This window comes from Colias croceus, chromosome 20 (genome assembly GCF_905220415.1).
Source record: "Colias croceus chromosome 20, ilColCroc2.1".
In the NCBI taxonomy this organism is placed as follows: domain Eukaryota; kingdom Metazoa; phylum Arthropoda; class Insecta; order Lepidoptera; family Pieridae; genus Colias; species Colias croceus.
This window is the reverse complement of record NC_059556.1, coordinates 3,570,554-3,586,008: the sequence shown is the minus strand read 5'-3', so window position 1 is coordinate 3,586,008 and position 15,455 is coordinate 3,570,554. Positions and strand designations below refer to the sequence as shown.

The following is a 15,455-nucleotide window of genomic DNA, read 5'->3' as shown; positions in this document are numbered from 1 at the left end:
CGTGGTACATATTAACGTTTTCTCTACATAAGAACCATCCTCGTACTTCAAGGAATATAATAAAAAAAGAATTATCGAAATCGGTTCAGCCGTTCTCGAGTTATGGAATTACAACGAAAAGTGGCATTGATTTTTATATATTAGATAAAGACTTGTGTGGGTTATTCATGTGAAATTGTTTTTTTATTGTAGGCGTTTGATCCGTTCTAATAATAGCCAATACATTCCAAAACTCGGAACATTGATCAAAACGCATTGTTCTCGATTACATAATGTGCTATAGATAGTGCGTGTAAAAGCGATATAGGTGCGTATAGCGGGAGAGTGCGCGGGCTGCGCACCTACCCGCGGGTCAATTACTGCATAAATCAATACGGATGTCGCCCTATGCGGTAGCTCTTTGTTCCAGTCGACTGGAGATACGAGGCCCGTCTCAGTGGTTCCAGCTCTGTCCGGAAAACTCGCTGAGGTATCGCGGGGTCGGATGATTACTTATTAACGTAGGTGGAGGCTGGCGCGGGCGGGCCGCATACAGCTCGTCGCGCGATCGATGCAGTGTCCGCCAATGGCGCGCTCCCGCCCGCGCCCTGCGCAACCCTCGCGCTAACCCCCGCCCTCGCCGCACCCCGATAACACGACGCCCTCATAAATCATTGAATCCTACATAAAATACCCAAATATTCGTAAAAATGTATCTCTAATTGACGTCCAAACTCCTCGTATCGTTCCCCGCTATGCACATTTGTTTGTCGCCAATCCTCAGTCTTAGTTTTGAAATGTAAAACATTTCTATCAAACGGAGCCGACCGATTCCCGGCGCTCGTTTGCCTCGGAGCGGGGCTCGTACGGAATAATTGAATTTTCATCATAGAACAAAATGAGAGCTGAAAACTGAAACGGGCGGCATTGTTGGCACAGCGAATTACTTCGGACGTCAATTATTTAGACGTTTTATCTCGTTGAAAATTGATATTACAGTAAAAGCATGTTGATTTTATAGGTAAAATGAGGCTGTTATACGTTAGTAAAAGGGTTTTGTTATGTTAATGTGCAATTTTGCATTGAAGTAATGTACTTGAAATTGTTTTTATTATATTGAACAATGTTTTGTATAAATTTTTAAGCTTTCAAATACTTTTATATGACGATATATAATATTTAGAGAGTATTTGATGAAGTTTTATACAATAAACAAGCTATTGTGCTGTCGGATATTTGAGCATGAATATTCAATGAAGTCGTCTCAACGTTATTTGTCTATTTTTGTTAGAGGATTTAGTGTCATCATAATACATTATTTTTATAACACGAAAGTAATTTTCATACTTTTCATGAGTTATGTATGGAGTCTTTTATAAGATTTATAATGTACATTTAATATTATTCTCTATATAATAGCTCTTAATTAGATTTTGTGAATAATATACAATGTACAACGCATAGCTGTATGGGTACTACTATTATATGAAAGGAAATGAAATGAAAATAAATAAAAAGAAATATTATTTATATTTATAATTATTTTACTTACCTTATGCCGTCGGTAATGATGTTTGGTAAATGTATTTTTTTTAATCTCAATAAAATGCCTTCCCATATTTTAAGAATGTGATTAAGGGAAGTACCCTGTAGGGTTTGATTTTCTTGCCAATGTCGAAATTTGCGAAAATTTTCAGCATAAACGGCTGTTTCTTTTGATTGCGCTGGCTAATAAGTTTAATCTTTTCACAGTTTCAAGGTAGTCTTGAGTTTTTGATACAAATTTCATCTTGATACGTCCACGCGTTTTTTGAGAAATATGGTCTTAACAGACAGACACCTGTATTTGTCAGGTAATCTACAAATAACATAATATTATGTTACATAAGCAAAAATTGTGAATCCATAATTGTTTACCTTTTACGATTAGGTATTGTTGTTAAATACAAAAAAAGCTGTTATAAAAAACATGACATCATGATCGCCGTATTTCGTGGTAGGTACACTTAGAGATTTGTCGGAGAAACTTTAAATAAATCGTTTTGAGAACAAATCTTAATTAATTAGTAATAAGTAATAAGAATAACCAATAAGTTTAAAGTTATATATATAGAAATTAAGTACGAAATAATAAATTTTAACATTCAAACATTTTATACCTATGCTCTGTATGAGTGTTTGCGTTTCGTCGATAAAAAATATTCGCGTATAAATTCTTGTCTATTGATATTTCGGTGAACTATGACCTCTGTATGAATTGAATGAACGGCAGTGATAAATTGCACCAAAGTTGGACTACAAACATTTATATCCTTTCAACTAGAATACTTTTTTATTTTAGGTAGGTATAGTAAAAATGTTGTTTTGCCGTCAGGAAGAAGGTTAATCTTTTTCAAGTGTATGTTTACGTGTAGGTGCCAATGCCAACTGCTAGGTATACTAAATAAGACCTGATGTACCTATTCATTTTTATTTTATGTTGTATTATTGTATGAATGGTTACCAAAATCTTATAAACATAGGTACCTACTTACATAAAACACTAAACTATAAATTAGTTCGATATGAAAAGTCTTTGAAAGATTGGGGTATCAAAATCTTCTAATTATTATTTACAATACTTATTGTTTCGCTCATGTTGCAGCCGCCTCGAGGCTACGGCGGGCCCCCGTACGGCGCGGGCGCACCGGGCCCCCAGCAGCCGCCGGGCGCGTACGGGCCCCCGGGCTCGTACCCGCCTCGGTACGCGCCGCCGCCGGGGCCTCCGGGAGCACCCAACTCGAGACCACCATTCTCACCACATCAGGTTTGTTGACATGTTTCTATCACATGGAGAGGTAACTGGTATACCAGTAGTTAGGTTAATCAAATATTACAGTGATTTTTTAAAAGTAAAGGATATGGTTGGTTTCTTGAATTCGATTGGCAAGGCTTGAAGTATGTGTGTATGTAGCGTTAACCGTGTACTCATAAGGCAAAATATATTCAATAAGGGATAATAAATAACATTAAGCTATTGCAAAATATGTATTAAAGTAATTTACTCTATGAATACCAAATTTTAAAACATAGAGTTGAATATTAACTACATATTTCGAAAAGGTGATTATTATATCACCTTTACGAAATTGTTATTATTCGAGTAGTAGGTATTGGATTATCTTATTAAATAAGATAATCCAATACCTACTACTCGAATTTATGACATCTTGCTTAAATTCATAAGAATTTATACATGAAAACTATCGAAATATTATGTCACCCAATAGGTAAAGTGTGAAGATGTATACAATAAATATATTATGTATAAGGTTATCGTTCAAACATCTAAGAATCATAAATCGTATATTTTGAAATATGGAATTAATTTTTATAGTTAGAAATAAGCAGACGACGCCTTAGACGATATGTTGATAGGTAAAAATTTATCAGAAAGGAGTTCATTCTATTATATGCACTACAGAGTTAGCCCGTGTGCTTTTCCAGACAAGCATTTTCCTATTTTGAAAAGGGTTTTGTCACTTTCTAAGCTTTGTTAACAAACTTTAGGGCTCATTAAAGAAGGATTATCTTGGAGACCGGTATTGACTGGAAACGAAAAATTAAATTCTGTTGAAGAATAAATACGGACTGTCTTTTTTAGCTTTCACAATTAAACTACTGAGCCGATTTTTACAAAATTTTGCTTGACATGACGTCACGTCACAATTCTTATTCAGGAGCTACTGAACCGATTTCCAAAATTGAAGTTATAAATTCATATAGCACTATTTGCATATTTTACCTCATTCGGTTACATAATGAAATCTTTGGTATTTCTATACCGAAAGACGATAAAAAATTCAAGTACAGCGAAGTAGAGAAGGCAAAGTTATCAGTGCTGAATCTGATCTAGTCGTATCGGATTTACCGTTCCCTTGCATAAATACAGTGAAGGAATAGTCAATGCATTTGTGCGCACACACTTGTGCTCAATAATAGTGCCCATTTAGTTGACTAACTTTGTTTTAATCCTTAGGTATTGGATTTCTACTTTTTGCTCATCACGTATGTTCAGTAGGTAAATATGTTTTCTGTATAAGCTGCATAAACAGGCCCGATGTTTGCTAAATTTGAGTTAGGAATTTGAATTAGTTATAAGAATTGAAAAATATTACAGGAAATATTTTTTTATTGTCTTAACTTAAATAACTTACAGAATTCATATAAGAAACAATACATCAGTTCCTTACAATAAGAATAAAGGAATAAGTATCGTTTCAGTAGCATGCTTCTTGGGGATTAATTTCTAATGTACCTATGCTTGTGTACATAATCCATATTTGTTACTCAAATTGTGTATAGGGTATATTATATTTCGGTATAAAATATTTACCTATGGCAGCCAATCAGATAGGCTTATCATCTCATATTGAAAAGACAGGTTCCTAGAATATTCTATAAATATAGAATAATGTTTGTTTTGATTCTGAAAATGTAGTCAAATAAACTTGAGCATAACACGATCAAAAATATGTGTATGATTAAATTCCTCGTAGTCAGGATCAGATCGGCTTCATACTTAAGATTAAAATGAACTTCCACCTAAAACTTAGAAGTACTCTTCATCGTCATATTACGCGATTCATGTTCAAGTCGAAACTAGAGAGCCTCTAACGTTTCTAAGAAACATTGAGCCGGCGACGCGTCGGCGCGTCGGAGCCTCATCCACTCACGTGAAAATAAACGTTCTATCTTACTTTTGAAATCCTTTCGAGGGATACTCGCCCTAACTCTACGGCGATACGGCCTAACATGGCGTGGCTGTCGCACGTTAGAATGACGTAAGCCGTTCTGCGCGCTCGCTGACGTAAGCTCGTTGTGCAACGAAGCCCGAGGTACATTTTGAAGCAGGGCTCTTGGAGCGAACTCGCGTAGAAATCGACGACGTTAAGAAACGCTGTGACAAGACGCAAGGTCGTTTTGAAACCGTGCTTGTCGGGTAAATCGCTTAAAGTACTATTGTCTCCTTTTATACAACGCTATCATGTCGTTTTTGTTTTGCGTCGCCACCTTACATCGATAGGACACACAATTCACCGTGTTTTTGTTGGGCCACAAATATTTCCTCTTGATGTCTGAAATTAAACATCTAGGAATGTGTCTTATCTCTTTAACACCTAGGGATGATGATAAGACTAGACAAAATAAAATAACTTAGTTTCAATATAAAAAAGTGACAAAAAACAGGCTCTTTTTTCATTACAAAGGATCGTGTTATTTTGTCGAATAGAAAAAGATATAAATTTCGATTTACCTTACCGTGCTCTACATTGATTTATACAAATGTGCTTGCATTCAGAGTATCAAAAAGATTGTATACGAAGATCCGGTGTTATAGCATCTAGGCTATCTCTTCGTAACGTACGCGCTGTCAAATACACGTTGCCTTTCCCGGGATATAGTTTTAGTGTTGTATTTCTTAGATATCGAAGCAATGCTAGAGGTTCTCCGTAATGTCCTGTTGTGATTATTTGCTCGCTGTTTATTTTTTGTTAAGTGTAGTGTAGTGTATTTTACAACAAACGATGTCTTTGAAATAACAAAATATTTGTACTAATAGATCATTGACTACCGAATTATCTGTTATTTCAATAAATAAAAAAAAAAAAAAAATATATAAAATAACGAATTCATCATTATAATATGCTGCATTATATTATGTAGGTATTATAAAATTGGCAAAGATTATGCTGACTAATGCTAACTGAAACTAACTCAGACGAAATTGGGTAAAATACAAAATGACAATTCCCTCACACACTCTTGCAATCATTTTCATCATAGTATTGATCCCAATTCGAATGAATTAATTTGAATAATATTTTGGATCACGGGTTATTATTTTACGCAATAAATCATACCGCAATTTATTTTGACAAAACACAACACGCAGACTTATTAAATAAAATAATGCATAACAAAGTAAACATAACTACTAATATAAATTACTAGCGGTCCGCCCCGGCTTCGCCCGTGGTACATATTCACGTTTTCTCTACATAAGAACCATCCTCGTACTTCAAGGAATATAATAAAAAAAGAATTAAAGAAATCGGTTCAGCTGTTCCAAAGTTATGCGCTTACCAACACATTTTGGGATTCATTTTTATATTATAGACTAGCTTTCCGCCCGCGGCTTCGCCCGCGTTTCCAAAGAAAAATCGACATAGTTCCCGTTCCCAAGGGATTTCCGGGATAAAACCTATCCTATCTCTCAAGTTGGATTGAACTGCACATGGTGTGCGAATTTTATTACAATCGGTTAAGTGGTTTAGGAGTCCATTGAGGACAAACATTGTGACACGAGATTTATATATATTAAAGAAGATAATGTTTTATATTTATGTATGTAATATTTTATAACTGTTATTTGATATTCTACATCTCGACTTTAAATATTAGGTTTTGCAAAAGCATAGCTTTTTAGTGAATTATAGTCTATTGAGAAGTGATAAGCGTTATGGTTTTTGTTTTTTTTTTTTAATTATTCAACTTTTGTGTTAGAATTATCACATATTGAATTGATCCATGAAAGTGGCTTTTTTATCATTCGTCACTATTTAGTTTATTTGATGAAAACATATTTGTAAAAATAAAAGAGAAAATATTGAAATGGAGTATCGTATTATATATGTTACAGGAAATGTATGTAATCCGTCATTGTATACTATTCCTAGGAAATGTATACAATTCCTAAAATCGTACGGAAATGTGTGAAATAAATTATTTTATACACATTTCCTAGGAAATCTATACATTTCCTAAATAGCTATCGGAAATGTAAAACATTTAAGATATTGATATGTCGCAGGCAAGGGTTGGACTAAAGCAAAGGGGGCGCAGGACTTAAAAAATTTTTGATGGAGTTGGTGTCAGTATAACACCTATTTATTATTGTTTTATCGTAAAGATTACGCTTATATAAGCATGTTTTATAGGAACAACTTTTCTCTAAAACCAAAAATAGCCGAGATATTCGCCCTCAAAGTTAGGTTAGGTTTAGGTTAGGTTAGCCGTTAGGTTAGGTTAGGTTAGGTTTGTTAAAAAAAAAAACTACACAGAAATAGGAGCCCCGCGAAGCGGGGCTCCGTCGACGAAGATCGAACGATCGAAGATAATAATATGAACATAATATTATTACAATTTTACGGTATGACTGTTACCCGATTGTATCAATAAGAACTATAATAAAAAAAATAACAAAGTGTTTTATTACAGAAAGCATTTACTTTACACATTTCCTAATACGATATAGGAATTGTATACAATTCCTAGGAAGATTATACATTTCCTAGGATATGCATGCATTAAATAGTTTTTTAAACAATACTAGCGGTCCGCCCCGGCTTCGCCCGTGGTACATATTTTCGTTTTCTCTACATAAGAACCATCCTCGTACTTCAAGGAATATAATAAAAAAAGAATTATCGAAATCGGTTCAGCCGTTCTCGAGTTATGGAATTACAACGAAAAGTGGCATTGATTTTTATATATTAGATTATATACATTTCCTAAATGGTATCGGAATTGTACACATTTCCTAGGAATTGTATACAATTCCTTGATTTCATACATTTCCGGTAACATATATATGGAATAGCGCAAAATAGTGTGTAGTTTTCGAGAAAAGCCGCAGGCAAAATTTTGCTAACAAAGAAGCTATATGTTATAATATACAGTACGTAATTTATATTGTCAGAACACTATACCTAGTGTTACGTTTATATGCTTTGTGAATAATGTAAAACGTATATAAGGGTGAGCATTTTCTAATAATTCCAAATTAAACTACCAAACACATTCAACGTTAGCATTTGTGTTATCATTATATTCACATTGCTGTATAGGCTTTGAAAGAATGAAATTTAAAAACAAGTAACCTTATACAGCAACTATTTAGCATATCACCTGCTCATAATATAGCCCTTTGTGAAGCACGTGGAATTGAATAAATTTTATTTGAAATTTTGAACGACTTTTCTACGATAAATGATGCGTGAATGGGTTAATTGGTCTTTGTAAAATATGTGTCTAATTTAATTTGAATGGAGCTGGGCCACTGGCTTACACAGTTCTTGATTCATAACTTTTTATACATTGTTAGATAAGCTAAATAAAACGTACAGAGAAGTTAAGAAAATTACTATTATCTTTTCTAAAAACGTCTCTTCTTTACATGTATTTTTATGATATTATGGTGTTACTTGATTTCTAATAAATTGGTGTAATATACTTCCTAAAATAATGGAGTATATTACATAAGTATCTGTGGTATATTTTTCATCCACCTAATCAGTTTTGTTAAATTCCTTCCCAATAGGTCCGTAAATGCCATGATTTAAAACTCTTGAGTCAGTATTCATGTAGCGCTTTGCTCTAATTGTAGATTGTGATGGAAATGATACGAAACGCACTTTTATTTTGAAAAAATAAGATGGTGTATTTCTTATATCATTACTACAGAACGAATTCGTTTTAAATCGATAGGTCTCTAAATGTATATTCTCCATTGTATGGCACAACACAAGATACCGACTGTTTCGTTACAGAGATAGTTAGTGATTTATAAAATTGCACTCCATAGATAGTTGTCATAGGAAAACCATTAATCTCTAATGATCGGTTGCCCGTTGCTACTCAGACTAGATTGTTCGATACAGTCCATAAGCTTTAAATCTTATTGGATTAAGAACGTACGCATAATATTATATAAGTTGTGTATAGACTGTTGTGTTTAAATGATTTCTAATTGTCTTTTACTGCTTTTGTTATAATGATATCTACCGAACTGGGTATCGAAGTTCGGAGTTGCAATGTTGTTTTCTAGACACGGGAACATAAATACTAAATAGTTTTAATTGATCTATCATAATTTTAAGAAGTAATGTGTTGTTTTTCTTGTTAATTGTAAATCATTCACTGTACGCTAAAAAGAAAGCTCGTTCATAAAAACCGGATAGAACTTCAACACAAAGTAGGTAAGGTTTGTTGACGTTGGGTATTTGATATGATGCCGCGAGTGCGTGGCTGCGAAAGCCGGATAGTTAGGCGAGATCTGTTGTATGCGGGTATCGCGGGAATCCGGGCCGCATCCGGGTGCAATGAATGCGACGACGTTTTCAAGGGCGCGCCTCAGGTGATGACGTACGATACGTACCCCACTGCCTCCTAACCACCCGCGGGTGTACCACCCACCTAATAATGCACGTCTGCGCCCTGTCTGCCGCGTCCGAACCCACTGCAACCTTAAGTACTCCTTAGAAAACACCTACACACCCGTAATCAAGGGTAACGCCACCCCGCAAGTTTTATGAGACGCACGAAAGGACGGGACGGAACCGCTCTACGCACAGACAATATCACTACAACATGAAGTTAGATGATAGCTATGATAAACATAAACAAAACATTATCAAATTAGGCTAAACTGATATCGCGGCCAAAATTATTATCTACCTAACGTTTGATTGACAAATTAATTAAATGTCAAGGTTTCGACAAGCGACGTTTTCACACGAGGTTCTGGTATATGTAATTAGAGAAATATTAAGTTGATAGCTCTCTAATTATCATAATAATAGTGGAGAAGAGGCGGGGTGGCGTCCCCGTCAGCTGAGCGAAAACGAAAGTAAACAGAACTCGGTCAAAGGGTTTGTACTCACCTACCCGCAATATTTATGTGGGTAAAAGGGGGTTCGCCACCCCCACCCCCCGAACCAGTCACCCTCCTTTGATGGATTGGTTGGCGACCGGCGCGGATGGTTCGACTAAAACGACTGAAACACGGCCAAACTCAACTACGCGTTAGTACCGATTTCCTGTTACCTCAAAACGAAAAAACTTTTACCACCAAATTATTCAGCGAAAGTTCTTGGAATTCTTTTTTGTTTTGTTTTGGCTGGCGGCCTCCCCGTCACCCACACTCTCTAAAGTTATTCCAGTGACACGGATTGTTAAATAACACTCGTCGTAAAGGTTCAATCTGCGGATTACGATACAATAAATTGTTTTTATTGCTCTCTCTCCCCACATTCTTTATCTTACATTCAGATTCGGAACGTTGTTTATTTTGAAGTAGCTTTCAATCTTTTTATGACGTCACTTTACGCCCCTCCGCTAATGACGGCGTTAGATTGATACGTATCGACAGGTATTGAATAGGTTTCGGCTTACCTGTAAATGAGGCCTGCGTATCCAATTACGATGAGGAGACCCTAAGGCGGCTCTTTCGCCAAGTCCGCTATATCAGTTCCTGTATAAGCTGATTAAAACACCGCTCTGAATTGAATTTTCTACACAAGTGGATCAACGAAGGATCAGTCTTATGAATAGAAGCTTACATAATATAATATGTATAAATAATAATATTGTAGTAGAGTTAAGAATTATTCACAAAGCTGTGTACACGGATGATCACATCTTGCCTTTCAGTCGTGTTACGGTAATCACAAAACAATATAAAGCCAACGTGGAGTCGAGGAGTACGTGACGTCACATAGTTTAGACGGTAATTTGTATCAACGTGCAATTGTGTTACACTAAGGGAAATGCGAATGAGTCATCTTGAGTCTGTGTGGTAAATATCGTTATCTATGGTTTAGCCTTGAAACGTGATGCGGAAACTAGTTGCCGAGTGAAAGCATTGTGCGATTGATGCAATGAGTCTGCCGCGAACTGTGTCGAGGACGTTCGTAATGAATGAATTAGACGCGAATTATAATATCGTCTCGGCTTTTTCTCCTTATTGCGATTTCGCTATCTCCTTGGGCTGGTTTTTCTGGCAGAAATGTCGGAATATTATAGAGCTCGGGTTTTTCTATTGTGCACGTACAATATGTGACGTTTGTTAACGTTTAGTATGAATTCTTGAAAATAATCGTTATACTAAACGCAAAAAGCTAACTAAAACCAGCTGCTGAATGTCGAACGCTCACATTTTACTTAGTTTTTATGATGACACTGGACGGGGCGAGCTGAGTTCCTAGTATTTAAGTCTAGGAATGAAATGTTTCCGTTGGAAGGGCGCAAAATTTTCTATTTATAGCCTAGGTTAAGTAGCGTGGGCTTCTGTCTAACATATTTTAGATTTAATACCACGTTAATCCAAATAATAAGTGCCTGAGGTGCGTAGTTCTCAGCTTGTTCGATTTATCAACATAGGTACATACTTATTTTATTTCGATGACATCCCTCTTTCATAATTCATGAGCTAATTCAAAATCTTCTTGTAAAAAAATTAATGCTCGATGACCTAGGATTCATAAGTTTAACATTCATAATTTAAACATAACTTTAACGCACACGCTATCACGACAATTATTCTTATTTTATTTATAGCATACTTCTAGTTTATTATTTACTATTAACCCATCAATAGGTGTAATAAATGTACAAAACACGCGGCTCATAACTACACTGATGTACGGCTAAACAGCGCGGTAACAACGCGTTATTTATAACCCGCGGTTTGGTGCCCGCCTCATAGATTGGTGCACTTATTCGTGAGTGCATAATGCACGCACGGTCAAGGACGAGCGTGCACCACGTGTGCCATTGTTCCATCTGTTGTTTGTGCGAGGGCGTCACTTGTGTTCAATGACTTTACACGCTTTATTGATTCAAGAAAGGTGAGCGCCGTTTGGATTAGGAATCTGGAAGTAATTTGTTTTGAAGTTGCAATAGATGTGCTACATGCGTGGAACAGACAGCTGTTGGGAAGTAAATAAACGTACAAGCATGTTCAATACTCATAAGGAACTTATTATCTTCTTGATAAATGATAATATATTATTTACAACGTGATACAAACAAATCTAACGTATGTAGGTATAAAGTTTACGGTTTACAGGGTTTAGAATATTTTGAACCATGTTTATTAGAGACTAATGTACCGAACAAGTGCTTTGATGCTTAAAATATACGTGTGACGACACAAAATAGTTTTATCGGCCTCGACGTTTACGCGTAGCACTCCGTGTAATTGCTAATAATGGAGGTAATATCGTGGGTTCATTTTGTGATGGGCTTACGGGCCCGCTCGGCGGTGTAATGAAACGTTCAGTTATCAGACTTTATCAGACGATTCTATCACGGTGGGTAGTTTTAGTTTAAGCATTGTGCGAGTTAATTATGGATTCGGTGATTGCTTCTTGCGTGAAACCGGAACGAGAGATAATAATATTGTGTTGTTTCCGAGGCGAGCTCTGTGTGTTGGTGATAGTTGTAAGTGTTTAATATTGTATTGAGTAATGGTATTCTGGGGCCGTATTTTGACCTCTTATTTCCAGACCGATTACGTCGTGAATTGAACTGAATGGCCAATTCAGATTATGATCGCAATAACCAGCCAGAACGTATATAAGTGTTTTCTTACATGTAATACGGCTAGCTCTTATAATTAAATATAAATCGAATGGGTAATGAAGAAAGTAAACAACCCATTTAAATAAACGCTTTGTAATGTAGGCGGATACAATACATAACAATGAGCATAATAGCAGCATTCGTTTCAATTTAAAAAAAAAATATTTATCTGTATCGCAATAATAGAAATCATTCAGCAGCGCTAACTATGAATAAAAAATCGTAAACAAAAACGGAATCGATAAGCGTCACAAATAAATTTGAGATAATAAAAATGATTCGGTTCATTCATTGGATTCACGGTCAAGGACGAACGTCGGGTGTGATTAATTGAGCTACTATTACGTTTGCCCAATTAACTCGAATCTATTCTAAATGCCGACGCAAAGATCGCAAATGTTTGCTCTGTTGTTGTTGTTACGTCATACGCGTAGTCGTTTTATTGTTTGCAATTAATTTAATATTACTTGAGAGATTTTGTGGTTCTCCGTGACGCTTCTAGGAATACACGTCTAAATATAAATTGTATTCAGTCATGTTTTGGGACGGGTCTTAGTTCTGTAGGAGTTCAATAAACGACTTCCCACGTTGTTGTGCAAAATTCGTGCGGGTCTAGTGAACCCGACGGGACAAAATTTCTAGACTTGTGTCTGTGCTAAATAACATCCTTGATTTCTAGCGAAAATTTATTATCTAGGTACCTTCTCGTATTTATTTAATGTACAAACTGGGTATTAAACAATAAATAGTCACTGATCTTATGGATAAGTTATATTGCCATCTTTATTAAATAACATAGGTTAGGAAATAGGTAGGACATACATTTACATAGCCATACTCAAACACACAAATTGTATACATAAAATTTAAAATATCTAAAACAATATATTATGCAGTCAGCAGTAGTCTTATGGCGTTTGTATATGAGACAATCATCCACATCGCATCTTCCAAATCCAACGTACTTTACTAATGAAAATTGTTAATTTGTTCTTTTATAAAAATAAAAGTATTAACACAAATACCTGAAAATTTCCCTGATAGACGAATTAACATATTTTATATACATAACTTGTGAATCGGCGTATAGAAGTTACCTATCACACAGTGTACTTACTAAATGTTACTCGATACAGGGCTATGAGCGAGGCGGGTCGCCGCAGCCGACGCACCCGCAAGGCGCGCCGAGCCCGGGCACCGCGCAGAGCGCGCCCGGCGGCCTCTCGCCCACGCAGGACTCGCAGCACCCGCCGCACCTTCCGCCCGGCGCGCAGCCACCGCACCAGGTCAGTTTATTCTAGAACTAAGCTGATTAGAATGGCATAATTGTGAAGTCTTTTGTACCTACCTGAGTTTGGTTTTTGAGGAACATTTGTCAAAAGTTTTTTGACTCTTATATTATTTAATCATTGTGTTTGGTTTTACGCGACTCGCGAGTATCTCTCGATTGAGAGGCTTTGAATACTATTTACGGAATCAGGTTGTAGGTGTAAAATGTTCGAAACTTTGGGATGAATAATGTAATGCCTAAATCCGTTATCCGTTGAAGTATACTTAATCATTTGCCTACTCTTGTTAGGAAAGGTCACGGTTAAATTTGACAATATTTGAATTTCTTAGATATTAAACAATTTGTTAGAAATGATTAACATTATGCAAATACAGTAGGTGTACACTTTTCGCAAATCTTAATAAAGTAGCTCTTCCTCAGTGACAAAGGTTCTCGGGTATTTCCTCGTGTTATATTTGACCCTTTTCCGTGTAACAACAATCAAAAAAGTCTTAATGATTACGTTCTTACCGTATTTATTTATAGAAAGTCGGAAATAATACTTTACTGTTTTTCTTGTGTGGTTAAATTTTGATAGGTCTTCAGAATGCTATGTGATTTCTAGCCCTTTAATCCAGAAATTGTAATTTCTTGAATTACTTTAAAAGTTTAAATTAAGCAAAGTTATAGAGAAATGGTTTTTATCTTAATATGCTGTAAAATAAAGATGTAAATAGAATGTAATAGCTGTTATGACATTAGTACTTATTATTACAAAGGTACATGGCTTCTTTACAATGCAATATAAAAGTTTTCCTACGGGTGACCAAGTTTAAAACTAAGAATATATTTCTATTAAAACACTTAAAAATAAATAGTTTGTAGAAACAAAAACCTATACTTCTCAAAGGTCCATAGTTCAAACTTCAAGTGAGCAACTTGAATTGTTGAAGTGGCTGCGTAATATTTTTTATGTCTCCTCTATTGCGCAGCATAATATTTTCTTAAGTTTTAAAACCACGCTTTTAAAAATTCCCTTCGTGGTATTATTGCGATGTTTACAATTATGTTTGTCTTTCATGAAGATTCGAAATTTCGCTTAAATTTTTTTGATAACTAACAATTTACCAGTGATGTTGTTACATGCAATTAGTTTTTGTTTGTGGAAAATTACAATAACATTCTATTCCATATTTTAAAAGATCTCGAAATAATAACCGTATGACGTACCTCAAAAATTTTAACTGTTAAATTAAAATACAACTGATCGTCGGCTATTCTGATAAAACTATAGAGATTCCAGACATTTATTTATTGAAGGCAAAAAATTATCTATATGTTTTTGATGTTTTTCAATGTCTCAACCAACTAGTGAAGGCATAAGCAAATTACTAACCGTGGGATATTAATTATGTTTGGCCAAGGTCTGCACACTGCTCTCTACTGTGGTCTGTGACGTAAACAGCGCGAGGAAAAAATACAACTAATTACCATATTGTAATAATATGAATAATGATGAATAATGTAACTGCCATAATGTCGGTATAAGTTACACTTTTTTTTTCTATTGACTCGGTAATGTTGAGTATTTTTTTGCCATGCACTTTTTATGTTTGTCTTTAAATAGTGTGATAACGTATTATTGTATTTATAATAATATCATCTCTTATAAAGAAATCTAATAATATATCCTTACGTGTAGGTAACTCAAGGTAACTACACGATGATAATAAGAGTAGGTATTCGTTTAAACATCGCCACACATTTTTTGAACGCCATAACGCGGCCACGTTATTTTATA

General features: G+C 35.3%; 1 protein-coding gene across 4 annotated transcripts in view; it reads left to right on the top strand.

Moving 5' to 3' along the window:
- Positions 1–15,455, top strand: part of LOC123700956 (trithorax group protein osa) — a 94,347-nt gene that overhangs the window by 13,965 nt on the left and 64,927 nt on the right. For all 4 annotated transcript variants that reach the window (XM_045648343.1, XM_045648342.1, XM_045648340.1 and 1 more), the window contains exons 2-3: positions 2,624–2,785; positions 13,521–13,670. In XM_045648343.1, the coding sequence (XP_045504299.1) occupies positions 2,624–2,785; positions 13,521–13,670 (312 nt within the window). The remainder of the gene's footprint in view (positions 1–2,623; positions 2,786–13,520; positions 13,671–15,455) is intronic.